Here is a 26322-nt window from a genome sequence, read left to right as displayed (position 1 = left end):
TGTACCTAGAGACTAACTTCACACTGTGTTTCAGGTTCTCAGTTTTCTTCCACACCATCCAGAGCCTCTGGCTCTCCATCTAGCCTCTTCAGCAGGACAACTGGAATTCTAACACGGCTGGTCAGTTTGCTCCAGAGCACAAAAGAGAAGCTGTCAGGACTACAACTGGCACAGTGTCACTTCCACCATATTGCTTTATTGGCTAGAGCAAGCCACAAGCCCAGTCTAGATTAAGGGGTAAGGATCGCACAAGGGTGTGAGTATACAAAGACATGGTTCACTTAGGGTCACTAGGGAAACAGTCACCATACTCGGTGATCCCATACAATCACCTTGTCAAATAATATCTACAGCCCAGGCAACTTCCAAATTTCTACCCTGGATCTCTTTCCAAAATTCCAGACTCATGCACCCAACTGCCTTGTGACATGTTCACTTGCATATACAATACACATGTCAACCTGTTTGAATGTGAGCTGTGTTCTTCCCCACACTGCTCCTTCTGCAGTCTGTCCCATCTTTCCTCACAGCAGCACCACAATTAGAGTTGCCCAAGTCCAGATCCCTGGGGTCATTCCTGACTGCTCTTCATCTCTCAAATACCACATCAAATTCTATCGGCTCATCCTTGAAAACAGATCCTGAATCCAACCACTTGCCTCAAATATATGTGTGTTCCTCCTATATCTCCTTCAGATTTTGTCCCTAAATACTTCTCACCTTCTCAGCAAGGCCTCCCCTAAATACTCCCATTTAAAGTTGTACGTGCATGTACATGTGCACATGTATTTTATCTCATAGGAAGCAGAAACATATTCAACTGCCCCAAGATAGTTTAATCTGGAAACCAGAACAGTGAGGGAGAGCTACAGTTTTTGAGAACAGATGTGGTTTAAAATCATGCAAATTAAAGCATTCCTCATAGATTTAGAAATCAAAATGTATGAGGTAGAGAAACCAAATAATGAGGTAAATTGTGTGGCAGGGGGGAAAGACAGAACGTAACTCTCAGCTGCCGTTCCTGTATTTGAACATCACCCACATCTCAGACCATCATATAAAAATGTGAAGATGGTTCTTTATCCTAACACCAGCTATCTACAAGATGAGATGGAATAACAAGGGTCTTGGCACAGAAGCCTTAGCTTTTACCCTTATAACTTACCTGAGTGATTTTACTTGAAAGTCTCTAAGCATTATTTTTCCTCATCAATAAAAAACTGGGTAACAAAAAGCCAAAACTGAGTAGTAACAATATGTGATTTAAGTATCTTAAAGGGCTAAAGATGGAATCTCATAGAATAACATGTATAAGAGAGTATTTTGTAGAATAAAAGTACTATAAGAATAACTTATGTGAATTTTGATGATACATCAATCACTTTACATAATTTTTGGAGACAGCTTTTTTCATGTGTAATATAGATTGTTTTTACATAATGTTACACACTAGTTTTGAGTATTTTACTAGTTTTACAGCACAGCAAAAAAAATAATTGATTGTTCCAATGAATATAATGTTTGTTGCTTTTCTTCTTATATATAATAAATATGCAATGAAGAGTTCTGCTACACACACTTTGATCTCATGTTATAAAAACCACAACAGAACAGTTATGCACTTTAATAGTAATATATATTTACATGATCACATGTATTATTAGTATTCGTATTTCCACTGATGGAATCTGTTTTAAAATGTTCAGCATGGGGGTGCCTGGGTGGCTCAGTCGGTTGAGCGTCCGACTTCAGCTCAGGTCATGATCTCGCGGTTTGTGAGTTTGAGCCCTGTGTGGGGCTCTGTGCTGATAGCTCAGAGCCTGGAGCCTACTTCGGATTCTGTGTCTCCTTCTCTCTCTCTGCCCCTCCCCAACTTGTGCTCTGTCTCTCAAAAATAAATAAATGTAAAAAAATTTTGTTAATAAAAAAATAAAATTTTCAGCATAGTGTTAAACAGGTTAATGTGGCACTTGTATTTGGGAAAGAAGGGAAGGAAAGAAGGAAGGAAGGAGGGAAGGAAGGAAGGAAGGAAGGAAGGAAGGAAGGAAGGAAGGAAGGAAGAGAAAAGAAAAGAAAAGAAAAGAAAAGAAAGAAAAGAAAAGAAAAGAAAAGAAAAGAAAGAAACAGGGAGGGAGGAAGGGAGGAAGAAGGGAGGGAAGGAGGGTGGGAGAGAAGGAGGGACAGACCGTAGTTGCTTAACTTTCTATTTAAGTAGAAAAAAATTGTTTGCACTTTCACTATTTTCTATAGTAATTCTCTTCCAACCTTCTAATGCATGTAGGAAGAAAGAGAGCTATAACAATGTCTTACACCACTGTATAATAAGATATATTTTTCAAGCTAACTGAGTCATTCCTTGGTGAAAATGCTCTTTCACATTTGACAACAATGACATGAAGGTAGTACTCAAAACAGCACACATTACCGGGGTCCATGTGCTACTTGACTGAGACATGGGCAAACTGAGCAGCATGTTTCCCAGGATGTTTCCAACCTTGCAGCTCACAGATTATATCTACACATTTTGAAAGTGTATAAGAATCTAAATTTTGGACATTTTAGGAGCTTTCCACAGTACATAAGAGACAGCCTACACTAGCAATATCTTATTATCCACTTAACAGTTTTCATAATGACCTCCAAAGTCATTTCTTCCAGTATTCTTTCACATCACTAACAGCTCATCATTTATTCCGTTATTCTGGCCCCCTTGCCAGGCTTTTGTGTAACCTAGAATGTCATTCATGGGAATAACACAAAGTAGCTAGGCTTTGAGTTCTCTTTTAAAGCAAAGAACAGAAATACATGTACACAGTTTGTACACTATCATAAATAAGAATCTTCCACTTCGTGGAACTCAAATTACATAGGAATCTTTAAAAAAAACCTTGAACACTTAACTAAAATCCAAAGAAAAAATCCAATAGTACCTAGTTAATCTTAAATAATTTTTCCTTTCTTTCATATCTAGGGTTTCAATGGTCATAGTATATGGATTTTTCTTACACAGTTTAACTTCCTCATTTCTCTTCCTCAAAAAAAAAAAAGGTACTATTAATTACATGGAAGTATAAAACCAACACTTTTTAGAAAAACAACTTTGAAGTTAACAATTTTTAAATATGGTAATATTACTAAGTTTAGGAAAGTATACATTAAAATGTTTGGTATTGATTTTAGGGCTTGCTAAATAACAAGGTTCTGTGTGTGTGTGTGTGTGTGCGCACGCACAAGTGTTTTAAGGGCAATACTATAACTTATAAATTTGCTTTTTAAACTATTTTTTAATGTTTATTTATTTTTTGAGAGAGAGAGAGACAGAGAGAGAGAGAGAGAGCTGGGGAGGAGCAGAGAGAGAGGGAGAAAAAGAAATGCCAAGCAGGCTTTGCACTGTGAACATAGAACCCAATATGGGACTTGAACCCACAACTGTGAGATCATGACCTGAGTCAAAACCAAGAGTCAGACGCTTAACCAACTAAGCCACCCAGGCACCCCTGTAAGTTTGTTTTATGGAAACTTAAAACATTTCATAATTAAAATAAAATTTTAAATAACTAGGCTTTTGACCAGTCCATAAAAGTCATTTAAATAACAAAGCAGTTTATCTGTATATTTAGGATTTAACTGCCCCCAGGATCTTAAGAGCAGGATAAGGGAGGGTGGTGGAAAGAAAAAGAAAATTTCTTCTTTTCCTCCTCTGACCAAAAGCTCAATCTAAGTAAAGTTGTAAAAATAAATAGGAGATACAACATTACAATTGGGAATCAGAATAATATGGGTCTGAGTCTGTTTTACATGCATGCTACAAGATCCTGGAAAAGTACCTAATCTCCCTAATCCTTAGTTTTCTCCTTTGTAAAGTGCTGATATTCATAGTTCCATGAGGCTGTTGAGAATATAAAAATGATAATGAGTGTAAAACCCCCAGCACAATGCTTGGCGTAGAACTCAATAAATTTTAGTTGCTGATTTTTAGTATTGTGGTCATAATTGTCTGAAATATTCTTTCACCTCCCTTTCTGATCTATCACTCATCATCCCAGGCCCTCAGTGCCCTCCTGTTTCCTAGCCTACGTCCCTCACCTAGATCTGCTCTAATTCCCAAGGCATTTCATGCTTTGAAATTACTATTGCCTTTCTACTGCTATGAAACACACCAGAAAAGAGCAGAATTTATTTCTGCTAGATACTGTGAGGAAAGCAATCTAATTAATCCATTAAAATATGTACTAGCTTTAGTCTTCCTTGAGATATCAGTATGTGTATAAACAACAACCAACAACAACAACAACAGTATAAAAAATAAAACCCATAGGAAATATTCAAGGGAGTTATTTTTATACTGGATACTTGTCACATAGTCAGACCAAAGCTGCCAAGGAATCGACATCTCCTCCACTCTAATTGGGAAGACTCCTGTAAGATATTTCTACAGCCTGGAGCTCTTCCCCACCCCTACCCCAAGTCTGATTTCAGAGATCCATTGAAACATTCTACTTAAAATAAACAAAGCCCAAACAAACTTCAGCTGTAGCAACAAAAAGTACTTCACCTAAGAAAGCCAAAGGATAGGAGATGAAAGCAGAAAAAGACAAAGAAAGGAAAGGAAGAAGGCAAAGGACAATGGGGAAGTGAGGAAATGGTGGAGTGGGGAACCAAGCAGAGGCAAGGCAGGGCAGTCCTAAACCATAAATGACACATACTTGCCCTATTCTCTGAAAGTGAACAGGCTAAGCTTATCTCCCCCAGAGAAGTCAGGAAGAAAAATGTTGCTTGAAAAGTACCGTATATGTCCACACTATACTATGTGGGTGATTGACCAGGGATGCTCCAAAAGAATTGGGACCAGGGAAAATTTCCCTCACACAAAGAAAAGTGATTGTTTAAAAGTCAGTCTTAATCAGTTAGCAAATACTGCAGGACATGTTTAAAAGTCAGCCTTAATCAATTAGCAAATATTTCAGGACAGTGAATTTCTTTCAGGTGGCAATGTCCACAGAATAGAAAATCATCAAATGACATGTGATCTGAAACACACATTTTTAGCCTCACAAATATATTTAGTTTTCTTTTAAGATTTGGAGGACATATTTTCATATTATTTCTGTTAGTTTCTCTATTAATGTAAATGATTTTGGAGAAAAACTACTTTTATTCCTTTTAGCTTAATTATCTAATTTTGGAGGAGGGAATAAGTACATTTTTGAAATCTATTTTCCATAAAATATAAAAGTTAGTCAAGTATACTAAGAAAAATCTAGATTTAATTGCAATATTGCAACTGGACCTACTGGAAAACAGGAACAAAAATTCCAATTCTAAACCAACTGAATATGTTATTGACTCCAAAATCACTGATTAAACAAAAGAAATTATATTTGCATTGATGTGTGAATCTGCATCCATTCTTGGTAGCATGTAATATATTCAACTGCTCAGCTTTAGCCGTCCTTGTAGTCGCATTACCATATTATTCAAATGTATCTATCATTTATATGTAAATAGAGAAGAGAAATGGCTTCTTCATAAGACAACAATTTTCAAATGATAAACAGACACAGGCAGACATTAGCAAGATAAAAATGCTGCAAATATGCATTCTATTATATATTTAAAAAAAAGGAAACTATTTCAAATTTTTAAAAAAGTAGTGTGGTAATTACAAAATGGGATACTAATACATTCACAATACCAACAGCTACTCTTCTCAATAAAAGTCTCCACTGATGTCATTTGTATCTTATAAATTACATGTTCTCAGATCCATCTGTGAAAATTGGGATGTTAATTATCATGGTTACATTTCATGATTCCACAGTTAAATGCTGAAGTGGTGCTACATAAATACCATATGTTTTTCTAAGAGAAATGGAGAAAGATTAATTATGAGTTCAAGTCCAAGTCTTCCAGCAGTAATACTCTCAGCACAATAAGATCATTACATTGTGTGCTATGCAAATTGGAAGTTTTAATTAATAGCTGAAATACCAACTGAGGGGGAAAACTATGAAGTCTAAATTGTAAGTATCAGGCTTTCCTCCATGAAAACAACAACAATAAAAAAACCCACAACCTTAATAAGGATGCTTCTGAGAAACCAGGTTATAAGTCCAAAGGAAAAATAAATTGTCTGTGAACTTCCTTTGATGGAATGATCACCACTGTGCTGTTTAATCCTATTTGATAAACCAAAAAATTACAGCACATCAAAGTAACAACAGGTTATAAAGAGATAATATATCCATTATATATTTATGCTTATAAATATATATCTATATCTATAAATAATATATCTTAACATTTTTCTGGATTTTTCAAAACTATGCAAAGTTACTGGATGAAATACACTCTTCAGTATATAGCAACCTAAATAAGAAACTCTATGATAATATTACAAGAATTTTATTTATATTTGTAAAATCTGAATTCTTATTTTACTCACCACATATTCAAACACAAGTGTCAGCGTCTCCTTGGTGTGGATGATGTCATGAAGCAGCACTATGTTAGCATGTTTTAGTCCTTTTAACAGAGAGGCTGTAAAACAAAATAGAAAAAGAGACAATGCGTAACAATCAACTGATATATTTCATCATCATTTTTCCATATCAATATCTATTTTTCCATTTTCCAAGCCGAAAACTATTCAGAATCAAGGACAGAGGAACAGGGTTTTCATTTAGATGAAGATCCCCCAATTATTTCACTTGTTATTTGTTAATAACCTCTAGGTAGAGTCCCAGAGGACATACTTGGTATGATTTCAATTGTTTGAAATTTGTTAAGGTTTGTTTTATTATAAGGATATGCTTGATCTTGGTATACATGCCAGATGTATAGAGAATATATATTCTGCTGAACTTGGGTGGAAAGTTCTATAAATGCCAATTAGATTCTGTTGGTTGATCGTGTCCTTGAATTCTTCTATACACTTGCTATTTTCTGCATAATGGTTCTATTAGTGACTAAGAGAATTGTAATTGGGGATTTGTCAATTTCTCATTTGAATTCTGCCAGTTTTTGCTTTGTGTATTTTGAAACTCTGGTGTTTACTAGATACACATTTGGAATTGCTATGTTTTCTTTGTGAACTGGCTCCTATATCCACATATAATGTCTCTCTTTGTCTTTGGTAATTTTCTTACCTCTGGGCCTGTTTTGTCAGATATTAATATAACCACTTCAGCTTACTTTTAATGGTGTATCTGTTTACATCTTTTAACCTACCAAAATCATTATATTTGAATATATAAGTGTTTTATAGACAACAGATCATTGGGCCATGTGTTTTTTAAATCCATTCTGTCATGGGGTGCCTGAGTGGCTCAGTCGGTTAAGTATCTGACTTCAGCTGAGGTCATGATTTTGCAGTCTGTGAGTTCAAGCCCCATGTCGGGCTCTGTGCTGACAGCTCAGAGCCTGGAGCCTGCTTAAGATTCTGTGTCACCCACCCTCTCTCTCTGCTCCTCCCCCACTCATGCTGTTTCTGTCTCTCAAAAATAAATAAATGTTAAAAAAAATTTAAATCCATTTTGCCAATCTCTTTTAAGTGATATTTAGGCCATTTATATCTAATGTAAATATTAGTATACTGGGTCACCTGACATTTGAATCTATTTTCCCTTGGACATCATGTAATTTACACTTCATTTCCAATTTGACTTTTCTTCTATATTTCCTGGGAGTTCAATTAACTTACTTCATTTCATTTTGGTTTTTGTACATTTTTCTTCTGAGCTTTTATATTACCAATTCAAGGTGGGATTTTTAGGTTTCATACACCCAAGAACCTGAGAAAATTTAATTTAGATTACCATATTGTGTACAGTTTTCTTTAATATATGGCTTTTTTTTTATTTGAGAGAGAGAGAGAGAGCGCGAGCACATGAGTGGGGGAGAGGGGCAGAGGGAGGGAGGGAGAGGGAAAGGGAGAGGGAGAGGGAGAGGGAGAGGGAGAGGGAGAGGGAGAGGGAGAGGGAGAGGGAGAGAGAATTTTAAGCAGGCTCAGCGTGGAGCTCAATGCAGAGCCCATAATCCCAAAACCCTAAGATCATGACTTGAGCCAAAATCAAGAGTTGGACACTTAACCAACTGACTTGCCCAAGAGCCCCTATGATTGTTTTTTGAAAAGCATTTTTATGAGCTGAAATGTATTGTTTTATATTTTCTGAGTTTTTACAGCAGTTTTATACAGATGTATTTGATCTATTTCTATTCATCCAAAGTGCTGTGCTCTTAGTTTGAGAGTCCTCTCTTCTCTCTGCTATGTAGTTATTACGGATGGTACAGGTGGGAGAAAGGACAGAGTTTGGGGTGTTTTGTTTCTTTTTCATTTCTATAGGATCCTTAATTTCTCCCTTGTCTTTCCTTCTTTACTTTCACTGCCATGTCTTCAAGGGGTACTACCCTTTTGCTATATATCTGAATCTCTCCCATAGGCAATACTTTCCAATGCCTGCCTGTTCCAATCCCATTCAGTTTTGATCTTTTCTATAGTCATTGCTGTGAACTACATGAAGACCCGGTTTTCTCTTTCCAGACTGATTCTGTCTGTGCTTTCATCTCAGCTCTCCACATCCCTCTATTCTTTTTCACAGTCTCTTAAACCTGTCTAAAGCTTCCCTTGTCCCATTCTGCAACCACAGACTTGTGGTATCTCCTAATGTTTTTAAAGATGTGGGTCATGTGCACTTTTATTTGGTCTCTCTGTTGGATTTATAACTTTTGGAGAAGTGGGAGTGGAAGGATTCAAGACTAGGCAGCCATCATTCACTGTCCTCTAAACTTCATGTCCAAGATGAAAGCCTGATACATAGTAGCAACTCAATAAATTTACTGATTGTCATTCACTTAGGTTCCCCAGTGGGGACACACACACATACACACACACACACACACACACACACACACTTTGAATATTCCTTGAAAGAGTCTGCTACCATCTGGCAGCTCCTCCTCCTTCGATTTATCTTCCTTTTACTATACGACCAGCACTAGCCCCAGATCTCAGTCTATTAACAGATAACACTCATTTTTTTTCTTTCTTTCTTTTTTTTTTTTTTTTTTTGGTAACACTCATTTTCAACACAAGGCCCTTTGATATCTACCCTTCCAAAAATTCAGAGAAGACTGGCTAACACTGTTGTCAATTTCAAGATCTGGGCAAGGAATAGCTGATTCTACCTCTTAAATTCCATTCCTTCCTCCACACAAGGCTCCTTTTTTTTTTTAATTAAAAAAGGGAATGAGACAACTCCACTCCCCCCATAATCAGACTCACTGCAGCACTGCTTACCACAAATAAATGAATACCTTTAGATTTCCCTTTTTATAAATAATACCACAAAGGACATAACCGGGTTATATATATATATATATATATATATATATATATATATACACACACACATATATACATATATATATATATATTCCTTTAGAATTATCTCCCTATAATGAATCGTGAAAAATGGAACTGCAGAGTAAAAAGACATGAAATATTTACAAGACATTACTTATTAATTAAATAATAAGTGGATTTAGTCTCACATCTTTCAAACCCTGTTAAGAATAAAAGAACCATGGAAGACAGGAAAAAAAATATGCACATAATAATGCACCATGGAAGTAACCAATCTTATCAAATAACCAAAACCCCTATTAAGTAGGTATATGAGAATTTTATATACTATAAGCACAAGTATTAATTTAAGGATAAACTCTTTTTCATCCCTCAGTAAGACCAGAAAAAAACAGAATTATTTCCCCCTAGATCGGTGACCATTCGAGCACGATACCCAAAGAACAGGAGTTTCCCTCTATCATTATTTATTTTAATTAATCTTCAATTTTTGTTTTTGGTATACAAACTGAAGAGAAAAACAAAAAAAATATTTTGCATGTGTTCTGTCAAGAACTTGTAATCATTCATTTATTCATCAAGAATTTATTAAGAACCTAGTTCCTGACACTGGTGGCCCCTGGATAAATTCTTGATACCCAATAATACTGCAAAACCACATCTTTTAAAAAAGATTTCTAACACTAAGCATAAATCCTAATTTAAAACTTGGACTTTGGGTGATAATGACGTGTTAGTGTAGGTTCATCAGTTGTAATGAATGTACCGTTCTGGTGAGAGATGTTGATATCAGGGGAGGGAGGCATAGGGGAAGCAGTGGGGAAGAGGTAAGTGGTGGTGGGCAGGAGTTATATGAGAACTCTCTGCACTTGCCACTCAATTTTGCTGTGAACCTAAACTTGTATTAAAAAAATAAAGTCTAGGGGCACCTAGGTGGTTCAGTCGGTTAAGCATCTGACTTCAGCTCAGGCCATGGACTCTGGTCAAGATCTCATATCTCATAGTCTGTTGAGTTCAAGCCCTGCATCAGGCTCTGTGCTTACAGCTTAGAACCTAGAGCCTGCTTCAGATTTCTGTGTATTCCTCTCTCTCCACTCCTCCCCTGCTCACACTCTGTCTCTGTCACTCTCTCTCAAAAACTAAAATTAAAATTAAAAATTTTTTTTAAATAAATAAAGTCTATTGAGGTACCTGGGTGGCTCAGTTGGTTAAGTGTCTGACTCTTGGTTTAGGCTCAGGTCATGATCTTACGGCTCATGAGTTGTATCGCCACATCTGGTTCTGCACTGACAGTGCAGAGCCTGCTTAGGATTCTCTCTCTCCAAATCTCCTTGCCCCTCCCTTGCTCAGGCTCTATTTCTCTCTCTCTCTCTCTCTCTCTCTCTCTCTCTCTCTCTCTCTCTCTTTCTCTCAAAATAAATAAATAAACATTAAAAAAATAATAAAGTCTATTAAAAAATAAAAATAAAGAGATGTACCCATGTTCTAACATACTTAAAAAAAGCAAGTCTGGAGTATTTACTATTTTATTCAGAAGGAAAATGATATTTTAGAGATGTAATCACCATACAAAACGGGCTGCAGTAGGCATCTCCCTGAATGGCAGAGAAGCCATACAGACCAAGTCCTAGGATGACCTCAATGAATGCGAGCAGTTATGAGAGCTATTGTTATCGCTATGAATTTGTATAGATTTCTCCATGCAAAACTGTTTCAGGACCATATAATACATCGTTAATCCCAAGATAAACTTGAATAACCATATATTTGGTCCAAAGAAGGCCATGTAGAAAGAGAATTAACTCGTGTAGCTGGTTCCAACACTGGAAGACAACAAGAGGTGTGTTCCCTCTGAAACTGGGTTAGTAGCAGCAGCATGTAGACCAAGACCAGAGAAGTCCAAGCTGCCATGGAAAGACCTTCTTCTTCTCACATGTGTCCACCATGGGCAGGTTAGCTTTACACGCTAAAAACCTTGGGGTGCCTGGGTGGCTTAGTCAGTTAAGTGTACTACTCTTGATATTGGCTCAGGTCATGATCCCAGGATCGTGGGATCATGCCCCAAGACTGGCTATGCACTGAGCATGGAGCCTGCTTGGGGTTCTTTCTCTCCCTCTCTCTCTTCCTCTCCCCAGCTCGTGCGTGTGCTTGCATACACTCTCTCTCCCTCATAATAAACACTGAAAATAAACCTTATAGAAATAACATCTACAAATTTATTCTACCTGAGTTTTGTAAATTAGCACACCTGAGAAAATAATTACAACAATAAAATCACAGTACACGGACAGTGAAGGAACAACCATTATATAGACTTAAGATAGTTTTGTATTATTAATTTCAGTAATTTATAATCTTTAATTATTCAACTAGCTCATCAGCCTTTAACAATTAAAACTTTATTAAATAGCTAGCTTTCAGATATTAATCTGGGGGCCAATTTCACATTTGCTCATTTTAAAAAGGATACTTGCCCCTGCACTAGTCCTCTGAGGCTGATTGATCCTCAGAGATCAATATTTCAAACCACAAGAGGGTATTTGAAAATGATGGTCAGATATGGTACTTCATACCTATCCAGTGCAGAATGCATACATGTGAAATGAATCAAGGACTTAAAGAAAACATGTTGCCTGAAAGGAACCTGGCTTTGTGAGGCAAGTTTTGTAAATACATCATACAATAGGATCTGTACAACCTTGTCCAATTTCATTTTTCAACTTATCCTCTTAGCCTGTCAAATTCAGTAATGATCCATCCTTATCAGCAACAATTCCAGAAAGGTACTGAAATTTCCACTAAATTAAGAATCCCATGCCTTGAGGATTCTTTGCCTTAGTATTTTTTTTAACCACCCCTCCATGCACCTCCACCATATTACTTACTGCCTTTCTCTCACCACTCACACCTAAATTGTTGCTCATTTCTCAAAGTAATGTCTCCACACTCGTCATTTCCCATGGCATTTCCCCCACAATTTCAGTAAAACTGAAGTCCTGCCATCATTCATCTTGGGGGGAAAAAATGTTTTTTCTTTCCCTCCTGACAGTGACTAATAAAAGAGTCATGTCATGTTTCATATAATTTTGACCACTTCTACATGAAGACTCAAAGTCTCTACATTTGTTTTTAATAAGTCTCAATTATTACACATTTTAGATTTCTCTTTTTTTAATGTGTATTTATTATTTTTGAGAGAGAGAGAGAGAGAGACAGAGACAGAGACAGAGACAGAGTGTGAATGGGGGAAGGGCAGAGAGAGAGGGAGACACAGAATCCAAAGCAGGCTTCAGGCTCCAGCAGCCTGACGCGGGGCCCAAACACACAAACTTCTACCTGAGTGGAAGTCAGATGCTTAACCGACTGAAACGCCCAGGTGCCCTACAGATTTTAGATTTCTAAATACATTTATATACACTTTTAAAGTATGCTATCACTTAAATAAGTACCAATATCTGTATTTGAAAGCAAACCCTCTTTCTTTTTGGATTTACATAGCTAATTTGCATTTAAAAAAGGATAGAGCCACTAATTTCATAGCTGATGGCAGACAAACAGCATTGAAGGGCAGAAACCAGTCTATGATATCTATCAACATCAGGGAAGGTGACAGACCTGACTAGCTCTGAGGCTGCCAATGCAGCAGCCACTGCTCCCAGCAAGTTGCCAGAAACTGTAATTCCTGCTGTTATCAAGGCAAGTGAGTCTCCTGGGCTGCCAAGTCAGACCAGTGATTAGCACCTACAAGTTCTAAAACCAATATGTCTCCCTTTTCAAGACAAACACTGTCAAAATAATACCCCATGTAATCCTAATAATATCACGGGTATACCACATGTTATTTTCCCATCGTTTGCTGACAAACAAATCCCGTAACGTTAGCGTTAGTAATTCCAGCATGCTTGGTTTCTCCACAAATTTTAAACATATGGCAACATTTTAAATTCATTTCATCAGTGAGGTTTGAAACAGTTCAATTGTACCTGATGTACAAGACTTGTAATTTAGGGCTGAGGGCAAAATTCTAACAACAGTTTAAAGAGTGTGATGTTGAAACAATACAAAAACAGAAAAACACTGCTGCTTATAAAAATAATTGTGCCTCTGACAAAATCCCAGTAGGAAAAAGGACACAAGGAGCCTCCCTGAGTCTGGTAGCAGGATTCGGATACCCGCTTATCAGCCATATTGAAACCTTCACCTCCCACTTTGAGAACAAACCTCTTCAATTTCCACTCTGACTTGGAAGAGATAAATATCACCTATATTCTGATTTATCAGATTAAATAAATTCTGATTTAATAGAAGAGTTCAGAGTATGTTCATTTCATCAAGCTCCCACTATAGTGGCTATTTTAAAAAGCAATGTTAATGGAGAAAAGGACAAAACCCTTCTTTAATATATAAGTTTTGTAGATCATTATTTGATACCCTACCAGGAAAGGAAAGACCACAAACAAACACAACTTATCCTTTCTCACTCCCCCTTTAGCCTCTGGAAAGAAATAGTATATTCACATTTCCCTCTCTCTTTTTTTAAAATGTGTTCTTTTCCAGAGGGGTAGATGGAGAACCTGACGTTTCTAAAAGACAAAAATTACTACTAATTAAACCCAAGGAGCCAACCATATCTCAAGCTACAACTAAAATAGACATGAACTTTTTTCTTTAAGCTCACAGCTAGATAGCTCTGTGGGCTGCTGAAATTCACTTTATACTAGAAATAATAAGACTACTTACTTTCAATGAGATGTTACTTGCCAGTGCATTCTAAATATTTTCATAGCTGAAATATTCTGAGTGGGAAAATCTCCAGGGTGAAGAGTGGAAAAAAAACCACAAAGAAACAAAAAATAAAGCAATACATGCAGAGAAAAGACAAGATTGCTTGTGTAACTGTGTCTCAGAAGACCAGATGATCTAGACAGAGAAAGGAACAGATATGCAGCTCCCAGGTTAACTTGTGCACAGTTCTGCAAGGTATGCTGGCTAGGTCAGCTACATAGCAGGAGAAATACTATGGTTTTACCTAGTTCCAGACCTTTCCTCTAATGATGTTCTAATATGAAACACACATACACACACACACACACACACACACACACACACACACTCATAAACTAACAAATGAAAAAGTAAAAGAATTAAGTTAAAAAATGGAACTGTATCTTTGATTCCATTTTTTGCTTTTTATACTTTTATACACACACATATACAGAGAGTCAACTCTGTTATGGGGAAAAGAGGTCATGGAAAACCCAAAACACAAAGTCAAAATGTGATACCACACAAACTTAATTTAGCTAAAATTACATTCCAGATTTGGAGACCTGTTTCTTGACCACCGGTATCATCCAAACATGGAAAGGTAATACAACACATTAGGAATACTTTATAAATATCACATAAATCGTTTCCTATCCATCAAAAAGTCTACTGTTTTTACTTGCTCCAGAACTAAGTTTTTCTATTTGGGGACAGACGGAAATTCAAGCACACTGCATATTCCTCCTGCTTTGCTCCACTCCTAATTTCCCCACCATCACAAACCTGAAGCACGATACTAGAAATGACAGACTCCACCATTCCCCCTTCAATATGTCTTTACCCACACTTGACTACTGGCAAAGAGCAGTCAGTGGGGGGCTATTTTCACACTGCAGCCTCACATCCACATCGAATGTTTACTAAATCACTTCAAAGAACAGATTCCTCTAAAAGTATAGCTGAACCACATAAAACTGCCAATATTTGACATTTTTGACCTACTAACACAGCAATTTCACATGGTTCAACCTAAGAGTTTACCTGGCTCAAAACAATTTTAACTTTTCCACAAATACATTGTTACTGTTACCACTGCAAATTTTCAAACCAATTAATCTGCCACCAAATGGCTAAGAACCCACTCTGCATAGGAAAAAAGAAAAAAGTCTCTGCTTATCAAACTATGGTTACAGCTGAAGGCAGGAATACAGAAACAATTTCATTTTCTACATGTACCTTTCTATATCATTTGAATTGTTGATGAGACAGATATACTCTTTTTATAGTAAAAAAGAGATCTTGAAAAGTTCTTTATTACAAGTGGATTGGCTACAGAGCATTGCCATAGCACTAAAAATGGCATACAGATGCTTAACTACACAATTAATATGCAACTACAATACATCTACATTAATGAATCATTAGTGCAATGTGATTCTGCACTATGAATCCCTCCTCATTACTAATCCCTCCTCACTAGGGTATTGGTGTAAATCCTTGCATTACTAGGGTCCGTTTTCCTATCTTGGAACACTGCAGGCCCCATATCAGCCTCCAATTTGTTCGCATATCACATGATAATCCAAACTGTTAAAACTGTTTCTTGTCTAAAGACTATACCCCTGAATGAAGATTAACGTACTCACCAAAAAAGATTCCTGGTTTTCTTGTCTCCAATTACTCCCAGATGAACCTGTAAATGACCCACCAGCTGCCTTTCCATGCTCTAGCTCATCTTGTTCCTATTTGCCACTAGAAAGATCCACACATGTATGTGAAAGTACGTGAAAACAGACGTGTGGTTTTCTCAGATGTAAACATCTTGGTAGTAACTTCTACAGAAACAAATCTTGCTAAGTGACAGGTTTGGGAATAGTGGCGGTCATGCTCCACGTACTACCATCTTAAGGCAGAAAAGAGACAACGCAGGAGCTGAGGGTTTCTGGAAGACTTAACAGAAGAGCTGGTTTCCATCTGGCTGTAACAACTAAGTTTACAAGCTATTAGGTGGTTTGCTGTATTTGAACTACTTTATACTTTATTACATGTGGGCTACATGTATAGTCAGTAAGAATACCACAAAGTATGTAATAAAAAAAGATATGTGGTTGGGCCACTTATGGCCACTTATGTCTCCTGGTTAAGAAGAACAAATAATGATATCATAATAGCTATCACTATGTGACTAGACTTAACCTCTCCTTACATGAAAATATGTGAATAGCTCTTATATAGTTCACAAAAATAAACAGAAGTCTAAAGTAAGAAAATATTTTCTTTGCCATGGCTTCAAGCCCCAGTACATAGGGGCCAGCACATAGGACACTCGAGTTTGCAAGATACCACTCAAAGGGTGGAACACAGTCAGATTCCTTCACAAAGTGGGGTAATGTTGCAGCTTATTTCCAGACACAATGGACTCAACCACCCTTCGTTAGGAATTAGGCTGTTTGTATGACCAGAGCCACTGCTACAGGCCCATCGTGGGATGTTTCTAAAAGTGTGGTCCTTCAATGATTCAATGACCCACATCAACTGCTATTGAGGCAAATTCATTAGGCTCTATCCCACAGATACCAAATCCAAATCAATGGAGGATGGGACCTAAGAATCATCCAAGAGATATTTACTTAATATCTACTGTGTGCCAATCAATAGACACAGGAGAAACACAGACAAAACTCCTATCCCTGTGAAGCCTGCATTCTATATTTTGACCCAGCTTTCTATTCAATGCTTATGCATCAAGCTTAAACATCACTGTGCTATGGTTCTGATATGGAGGAATGGGTAGCATGTTTATGGTGTGTGTGTGTGTGTGTGTGTGTGTGTGCATGCACATGCCTATGCATGTGTTTATGCACTTAGTTTCACTGCAATCAACTCATTGTTCCACAGGCAAATCAAAAGAAACAGCAAGACAGTTTGTATACCTAGTTAGTATCTATTTTTCTCTCTCACTCTCTCTCTCTCTCTTTCACACACACACACACACACACACACACACACACACACATGCTGAAATAGATGCCACTGAAAGATAAAGGTCTTGGGCCAGAAGTAGAGAGAATTCTTTATTCTGAAAATTTGATGGTATTTTGATATGTATTTTTTCCTGTTCAGTTAAAAAAAATAAAAACGTCAACTCATAAAGCTTTTTAATATAAATCAAATGTTGATAAAGTCATCATTATATGGACCTTTCAATCCCACAACAATTTTTGAAATCTGTGAAAGAATAAGGTTTTGTGCAAAATTCTTGCAATAAGCATCGCATTTGAGTGCTTTGAGTGCTTTGAGAAGCAAATATAATAGAAATACTATAAACTGATGATGAGCACAGAAGGAAGAAGAAAGGAAAGACTGTAAAAACATGAATATGAATTTTGGTTATTCTTACCCTTGAATATCCCCTGAATTGAAATTTCAAACATACCACTACTTGATTTGACTTAATAACATAGTCAAAGCTATAAAAATTTCGAATCACAGCTTAATTCAGTAGCAAGTGCACAGTCCCACAGCATCGGTTAACCTTCTGGCAGGCAATGACCTCCAACATTCCCATGACAAAACTCAGTGAACTGTTCCCAGGCCTGGACAAGGCCTTGAAATCCTTCATCCTGCCTCTAATCAGCAGTGGCCCTGGTGGGGACCCAAGTTCGCCTGGGCCCTGCTGAGTGAGCTCCGTCACTGACGGGAAGGTCCCTGATACTCTGCTCCCCTCCCACCAGTGCTTCCTCCCTCTCAGTGTGCAGTGATGCTTGAGCACTGATGATGCAGCACCTGGTCCACTCCAGCACCACTCACATGGTTAGGGGCTGTATACGACATTTAATGCAAGAAAGGTAATCAAGGGTTCAGTCAGGGATTGCCTTCCAATCGTACAGACGCATGACCAGTAAGTCCCAGTCTCTGAGTGCTCTCATTCCTCTCCTGGCAACTGCAGCATTTGAAGGAGATTTTTCTATATGTGGAAGTATACAAACGCAAGACAGCAAAACCAATATACCTATAACGGTTGGAGTGACATCTCATGTGTTCAGTATTCAAAAGTATATGATGGGGAAAATAAAATTGTTTATACAAAGTTCCACAGGCAACATGTTATTGGATGAATTTGAGGAGAGTGTCCTCCCGACCTTTTCTGAAAGGAAGGACTTCCTAAATCTCTGCACTACAGAAGCCACTTCAATATAAAAACAGTAAGAACAGCTTTTTAAAATCTTAATAGAGTCTCAGATTGTCTTCTTTAAAGTCACTATCTACTTGTTCAAACCTGGCAACATCTTAGAAGTGGTTGCTTTCATGTACCGTATTACACACTTGCTTAACATAAAACGTTTCTCTACGAGGAGAGCTATATGAGTGAAGTGAAAGACAAGTAAGTTGTATATTATACACTTTATGTTTCTAAATTTGCAAGGTTACTTCAGATTGTCATGGCAGTTTAAAAAAAAAAGCCATTTTTTTTTGATGGAGCGCCTGGATGGCTCAGTTGGTTACATATCTGACTTCCGCTCAGGTCATGATGTTTGCAGGTTCGAGCCCCAAAGGGCTCTGTACTGACAACTCAGAGCCTGGAGCCTGCTTTGGATTCTGTCTCCCTCTCTCTCTCTCTGCCCCTCCCCCACTCACGTTCTGTCTCTCTCTCTCTCTCTGTCTCAAAAATAAATAAACATTTTTTTAAATGCCATTTGAGAAAATTAAAAAGGGGAAGAAAACTATATACTCCACTATGGTCTCAAGTTTTGCACCTCTATCTCCACCAGAGGAATGTGATCATGCAATCATCTCAGCAGGAAACTGCTGGACTCCTGACACTTGAGCCTCAGATACTGTGACCGTGCAGGGGTTTTTCTTAGTGTCTCTCTAAGGTACACTTGTACCTGGTACTGACAACAGTTTCTGCTCATATGACCTGCCTTTCTCTAGAAGAAGGCAGCATCTGAGAACTCTGGCAAGCACATCGTCGTTGGCTTCACCATCATTTTCTCAAATGTATTCTAACCCCTACTAACCCCCATTTCCCTAATAAAAATTCATCTTGCTTCCTGCACATTATACACATGTACATACACATACATGTAAAACCTTAGTGCGTTAAATATATGTATGATTTGACTTATGCACAGGGGGACTGACCCATCATGCACACCAGAAGCAGTTTGCACAGAACAGTGAAGCTAAGCGTCACCTCCAGGTGTATAATCCAACCCTTTGTGTGAAAATTGAGGAAACCAAATATACAGAAGTATGGCCACAGGGTTCCTGACTCCCATTAAAGTACAACGCTCTTTCTGAATCAAAATAAGCATCATTTACTTCTCTCACTGTCTTGGTTTTCTTGTCTTCTTTCCTAGTGCTTTGCTGTGGTCATGGTTTCTCCTTATCTTCATATCTAACAAGGTATGGAGGGCAACCCCCTCCAAAAAAAACCAAAAAACCCTGAAGCTGCGAAGACTGGAGGCCACCAGAGGTACCTGTGCAGGTGTTCAGCTGAGGCATCACCACCTGGACTAAAGAGGTTTAAAAATCTGTAGTATTAAGAAGAGAGCTAAAGGGGAAACTGCTATTCAAATTGTCCGTCAGATCAAGGCTCTTCTCTTCTTAAAACCTTTCAATGGCCACTTAGCAGGACTCATGGGCATAATAGGGCCCTCAGTGGAGCTCCCCTCTGCTCCCCCAACCCTTCACCACACTCTGAACTGCAGCCGCACAGCGTGTCTGAAGAGCTGGGGTCTCCACGTGCTCTCACGTCTCTGGGATGTTCCTGTCTTCCATCCTCTCTCTCATAGCCTTAGAGCCACACGGTCCTACCAACTCTTCAGATCTCACCCTGGCTATCACTTCCTTTGGAAGTCTCTGCTGACCTCCAAGGCACAAGTTAGGGGTATTTTCGATGAGCCCCTCCACACTGTGAGGCATCCTGTCCCAGTGTTAGAATTACCTGATTCCCTATTTCTACCTGCCTGTATCCCCCATCACTCCTTATTTGTTCTTACTCCAGCTGTGCTCATAGCATGCAATTCAGTGCTGAGTTTAGAGAAGATGCCTGTTGAGTGCAGAATGAATAATGCATGCATAAATAAGAAAAATAAAATCCTTAAATGATCTTCCTTAAATTGCCGCAAGCGGCACACTTCCTAGTATTGCACTCTGCTGTGGGTTGGTTATCTTATGATAATGTGTTTAGTTCAGCCTGGATGTGTTGATCGAAATAAATGTGTTCTCATCGTGCAATAACTGACAAACACACTGAGACTATACATTTCACTGAATTTTATTTTATTTTTTTTTTCAACGTTTATTTACTTTTGGGACAGAGAGAGACAGAGCATGAACGGGGGAGGGGCAGAGAGAGAGGGAGACACAGAATCGGAAACAGGCTCCAGGCTCTGAGCCATCAGCCCAGAGCCCGACGCGGGGCTCGAACTCACGGACCGCGAGATCGTGACCTGGCTGAAGTCGGACGCTTAACCGACTGCGCCACCCAGGCGCCCCTTCACTGAATTTTAAAAAGATGCAAAGAAGCATCCTATAGGATGCCATTAGCAGCTTCCCTTTTGTAAGTAGGTGAAATGCTGTGTACTAATGCTATAACTAAAAATTCATTATTTTATTTCCATTCACATTTCAGATTATGGAGAGATGGTAAAAGATTTGCTTGAAATTGTACTTCAAAAAGCTCATGTTAGAAACTACTATTATATCCTAACATATTACCAGGAATGAGATAAGCTCAATAAACAATAAGGCAACATCAATGACAAAAGAAAAGGTTGTCATACATGGGTTTACAGTAGAGTGAAATCAAACCCACAGACTTGGTTTATTGGCTTGTGCATTGTTTTAGAAATTTATTAAGTATTTTAAAACTGAAGGATTTCACATAAAATGCACCACACTTTGGCATTTCTAGAAAAGCCCAATGTAGATAAAAGCTGTGTGTCCAGAGCTACACAGTTGGCCCCTTATATAAGACATCACTGCTACGCTTCCCTACCCTCCTTGTCCCCCAAGAGTGGCAGAGGCTCCTATAGTCTGATACCTGATGGACCTTTAAGTTTGAGATCTCTGAATCAATATCTGAATGTCACATGTAAGAGTCCATTACCTTGATTGCATAAGCTAAAGTAACAATTATGAAGAAATTGGAAGCTGCCAATTCAAAGTGGGTTTTGTGAGTCCCACAAACCACAGGGTAAGAAAGGGGACTAGAAGGAGAACAAGGAAAATGTTATTACAGCAAGATCACAATTCCTACCAAAGAAGAATAGACAGAAATGAAATTATAACCATTTTTAAATTGCTCATCTCAAAGCCCCACTGAGACCCACTAGGTAGAATAGGAACCCCTTGGGACTTTTAGCACAGGACTTTTTTTATATGTCATCTTGAATACAGATTCATTGACTGATAGATCCAAACGGGTCTTGGAGGACCTTCAGTGCAACTGATGCAGTTTTAGATGAGAATATTATAGCCCAGAGACATTGTCAAAAGTCATACAACTTGGTACATCACTTCTCCTTTCTAGCCCTCTTTTTTCCCAATTCATTCTCAGAGATTGAGGGAAAATGACAGGTAGGCATTAAAAATCTGATATTTACATCCTTGGAAATGAGAAATAAAGAAACAAAACGGACATATTCAAGGTAGCAACAGTAGCCAACGGCCGAACTGGGCCAAGAGCCAGATCTCTAATTTACAAACCATTATACCTGTAAAACTGAGGAGTTTAAAGTCTGAGAGAACTACACACGATGTTTGTGATGGTCTGGAAGACCCCATCCCCCAACACGCAAACAAAGGACTGAACTGGGAGGAAGGCAATCATCAGGGAGGAAACCTAAATCATGAAACTCAGAGCAAATTAATCCAAATAATATTTAACACTGACAAGGATGTAAGGAAATAAATACACTCAGACATTATTTGAAGTCAGATGCTACTGAGGGGGAGAGAAGACTGGTCAACACCTATTAAAAATTAAAATACTTCTCACAGGCCTTAAATCAGCATTTCTCCTGGGAATTTATAGACATAGATGCAGAAATAAGCAAAGACACATTAATAAGAATGTTTTGTTTTGTTCTTAGTAAACAGTAAAATTTGAAATATTCTAAACTGCTCACTGTGTCCTGGCTAAATAAAATTCATGTAACAAATAAAAACTGTTTAGCTATTAAAAGGAATGCAATACTTCTATAAGTACTAACAACAAAACATGTCTAAGATATACTCAGGGGGGAACATCAACTTGAAAGCAGTATGTATTTAAAAGGGAAGTAAGAGGGAGTAGTAATACTCCAGAAGCTATGAACAGAGAGCTCTGTGCTGAATGACACTGGGCTCAGGAGATAAAGTACGGGTGGAGTGTTAGTTTACTTTTTCTCTTACATTCACTATTAAGTTTAATGTTTTTTACTTAGGTCATCTATTATTTAATATTATAAGTATAGCTAATAAAAAATTAATGAAAAAAATTCAAAATTTTTCCATTCCTTATAGGTATCTATTTAACCAAATAATTATTCATTCATTCAACTAACATTTATCAAACACCTACGATCTGTTTGTGATTGTCTAACCTTGGAAGATGCGGAAGAGTACTGCAAGTGCTGGAGGACTTTTAAGATTTTACTCTTCTAGCAATACAAGCCAAAATCATACTGTGCTTGCATTAGCTATGGAGCAGACAAGCATCCAAGAACAACTTCATATTGCTTGGTATGAACTGCCTAGAGAAATGTTTGATGAGTACAATTACCAGCCCTGCTTTCCCAAGATAAAGCAACGGAACAAAAATTAGTAAGTTTCCTTGCCACACCCTACATCCCTCCCCTCCAAATCTTCTGATGGAAGTCTTGGGAGGAGAGAAGGTAAGGAGAAATAAAGTTCTGCTTGCCCTCCATCCATTCATATATAACAGCTATGGGGAAATGGACCAGCCAGAAAGTGAAAGGGCTCTCTGACAAGGATAAGGGGAAATGAAAGATCAGGAATCTCTATGGAGGCTGAGCCCCAATGTGAGACTGTGGGGTTCCATTTTGGTTAGATGATGCTCATATGAATCACCTCATAAAACCAAGACAAGCGATTGAGCCACAACCAGGTGATGACTGATCACACCCACAGCTGGCCATTCTTATCCTCTGCCCTGATTACAACTAACCTATGCTGGCATGGTGAACTGGGCAACTGACTGTTGGAATGTTTTTCTTCTTTTCCAGCTACTTCAACAAATAAATAGATTTCTTTGTCCCATTTTAATACCTGAAGTACCGCTCAGTTTGATGGAAATGTGCAAATGAGCTACTTTTGGCAAGCTGAGATGACCTCCTGTAAATGTTCCTGGAGCTAATGCAGAGAATGGCCATCAAAAGCACAGACTGTGGCAACTCAGAGAAGAATCTTACCTAGATCCTCACATGAGGCAAAACTTTTACACTCAAGTGGGTAAGAACGGACACACAAGTAACTCTGCTATCACAGATCTCTATACATGCTATAGGGAGTAGCAACTGAATGACTGAAATACTGAGGCAAAGAAGAGGAAAAAGAAATAATTCCCAATTGGATCAAATCTTGTAATTGCTCTAGAAAAAAGTACAGATGTGCTATATGGAGATAGAGTATTCTAAGTTCAAGAAACTTGATTGTGGGAAAAGAACAAGAATCATAAATGAAGAAATATTATGTAGTTTATTTTGGCTGAAAACAAAATGTCTGAAGAGAAGTAATGGGGACAACGGTTGAGACAAAGGTTGTGTCCCCACTGCTCAGGTTCGTATGGAATTCAGTCATTATTATATACAACTAAGAACAAAGGGTTGATCAGGACCTAAATAAACTTCTAGAAGGTTCATCCAACAGGAATTGAATAGATTGCTGCCCAAAAGGAAGGAGTCCTTTCATATATGACTATCTGAATGTACTATTCTAGTGACAACTTGACAGAACAGCTGTTGATAGATAGGAACAAGATCACCAACTGCCATCCTAGCTCAGTGACATAATTGTGTCACCATGGGAGAAAAACAATTGTCATTTTATTTTTTCAGAAAAACTCATGTAAGTATTATAATAACTGAAATGAAAAAAGTACATGTCTAATAAAAGGTTAGCATTGAGTAGTGCCTGTTACCTGTCATATAAGTAATATAATTTACTATAACAAGTCTTATGAGGAGGTTTGTTGAGAATGTATTATTCAAATGAATGACACCAGAAAAGGAAGCTAACAGAAACAATCTCCCTTTGCCTACATGTTGTATATTTGAAATTGGACATTTTGTTTCCTGCTAGTTTTAAATTACCACTTCATTTTGAAGAAAAAATGAATTACAAAAAGGATTCAAATAAGGAACTTATTCAATTTTCTGATGGAAATTTCTCCTAGAAAATGATGTTTCCATTTAATTATTTTAAAAGATAAAGAGTAAACCAAAATCTTTAAAATAGGTGGCATAAAAACAAAAATGTCCAAAAATGTTTAAACACATCGATGTTATTTCTATCATTTCAATACCTTCAAAAATATAGAAGATATCACTTAAAACCTCAGAGAAATATGTAATGCCACACTTGCTTATAAAATGTTAAGAATGTTCATCAATAAATGTTTACTGAGTGACTCTTATGTGGGAGGCACTGGGCCAGAGATAACAGTGAACAAAAGACAAAAATAAGCAAAGATCCTGCTCTCAACATGCTTATATTTTTGTCAGGAGAGATAACCAAAACAAAAAAGAAAGAAAAAAAGCAGGGGGAGAGGGGAGAAGGTGTAACATATGTAGTTGTTACAGTGTGATAAGTAATAAAAAGAAAAATAAGGGACTCCATGCTGGCGGTTTCTCTTTCCTTGCTGGACACGAACAAGGGAGCATTTAGCCAGAGGCTGCCATGTTGGGACTGACCAAAGGCTTACCATTTTAACGTTTATTTATTTTTGAGACAGAGAGAGACAGAGCATGAACGGGGGAGAGGCAGAGAGAGAGGGAGACACAGAATCAGAAGCAGGCTCCAGGCTCTGAGCCATCAGCCCAGAGCCCGACGCGGGGCTCGAACTCACGGACTGCGACATCGTGACCTGGGCTGAAGTCGGACGTCTAACCGACTGAGCCACCCAGGCGCCCCTGGCTTACCATTTTAGAATGAAGCTAACACTAAGGAGGGACCTACTCAGAGATGGGGGAGCAGGGATTACCACACAACATCGGGAGCGCACCATTTCCTCTGGACTTCTAATTGTGTGAGATAATGTATCTTTCGTTTTCATTTAAACTATTTGAGTGAAGGTGGTCTGTGATATGCAGTAGAAAAATCCTGGCAGTGACACTTTCTTATCTGTCATTTGTTGATTTCAGAGAGGGTTGTGATCACATAAACCGCAGATCTGGAGTTTAGAAATGAAACCTGACCATTCTTACCATCTTTTCTGGGAAAAACTGTGCCAACAGACTATGAACGAAAGCCAGAAAACAGAGAATTTTCTACCTAGAGGTTCTGAGAAGATAATTTAGCTTCATCCTTCATTTTCAAGGAAAGACCAAAACCCAGCACAGAAATTTGGAAGCTCCATTTCCTAACGCTAACCCCTAATCCCACTGCCCTTTCACCACCTAATCTAGATAAAAACAATGCTGGTTGACAGGGAGTTTTCAGATCTTCTCAACCAAACCCCTCATTTTGTAGATTAAAGCTTGAGATCCTGGGAAGTTAACCCCCTTCACCAAGGTCAGGGTTTACGGAAAGTAGATTTTGAACTCACCTCTCCTCACTCCTGATCCTGACTATACTTCCACAGGATGACTCCTTGAGGCCCTACTATTGATTGTCTATCCAATTAGTGATTAAGATGCTGTTTAAATTTTTCAAAATCTTTCTGGCTGAACTTACTGCTCTCTTGCTCTGTTATATACCTGTTGCTAAGGGCAGTCCAGGGAGCAATGGGAATATTTTGAAAAATCCACTAGATTTTAAACTACAAAGCCATAGTCATAACTTGGTAGCTCTGTGAAAACAGGATGGAAATGCTTACCTTTTCCTTAGTAAAAGTTTTCAAGAATGTCACATCAATAGAAGATTGGTGATGGCATATAGTTCAGTAGAAATTATGCTACCCTCTACACATAGACAAAAACTTCATTACTAGAGGCAATGAAAACGTACATGTCTAATAAGAG

General features: G+C 38.0%; 1 protein-coding gene across 12 annotated transcripts in view; it reads right to left on the bottom strand.

The window, feature by feature from the left end:
• CDK14 (cyclin dependent kinase 14) overlaps positions 1-26322 on the bottom strand; it is a 616562-nt gene that overhangs the window by 336990 nt on the left and 253250 nt on the right. For all 12 annotated transcript variants that reach the window (XM_045497022.1, XM_045497019.1, XM_045497020.1 and 9 more), the window contains one exon: positions 6446-6540. In XM_045497022.1, the coding sequence (XP_045352978.1) occupies positions 6446-6540 (95 nt within the window). The remainder of the gene's footprint in view (positions 1-6445; positions 6541-26322) is intronic.

The sequence above is a fragment of the Leopardus geoffroyi genome, chromosome A2 (genome assembly GCF_018350155.1).
Source record: "Leopardus geoffroyi isolate Oge1 chromosome A2, O.geoffroyi_Oge1_pat1.0, whole genome shotgun sequence".
In the NCBI taxonomy this organism is placed as follows: Eukaryota; Metazoa; Chordata; class Mammalia; order Carnivora; family Felidae; genus Leopardus; species Leopardus geoffroyi.
The sequence above is the reverse complement of the archived record's forward strand: the minus strand, read 5'-3'. Positions and strand labels throughout refer to the sequence as shown.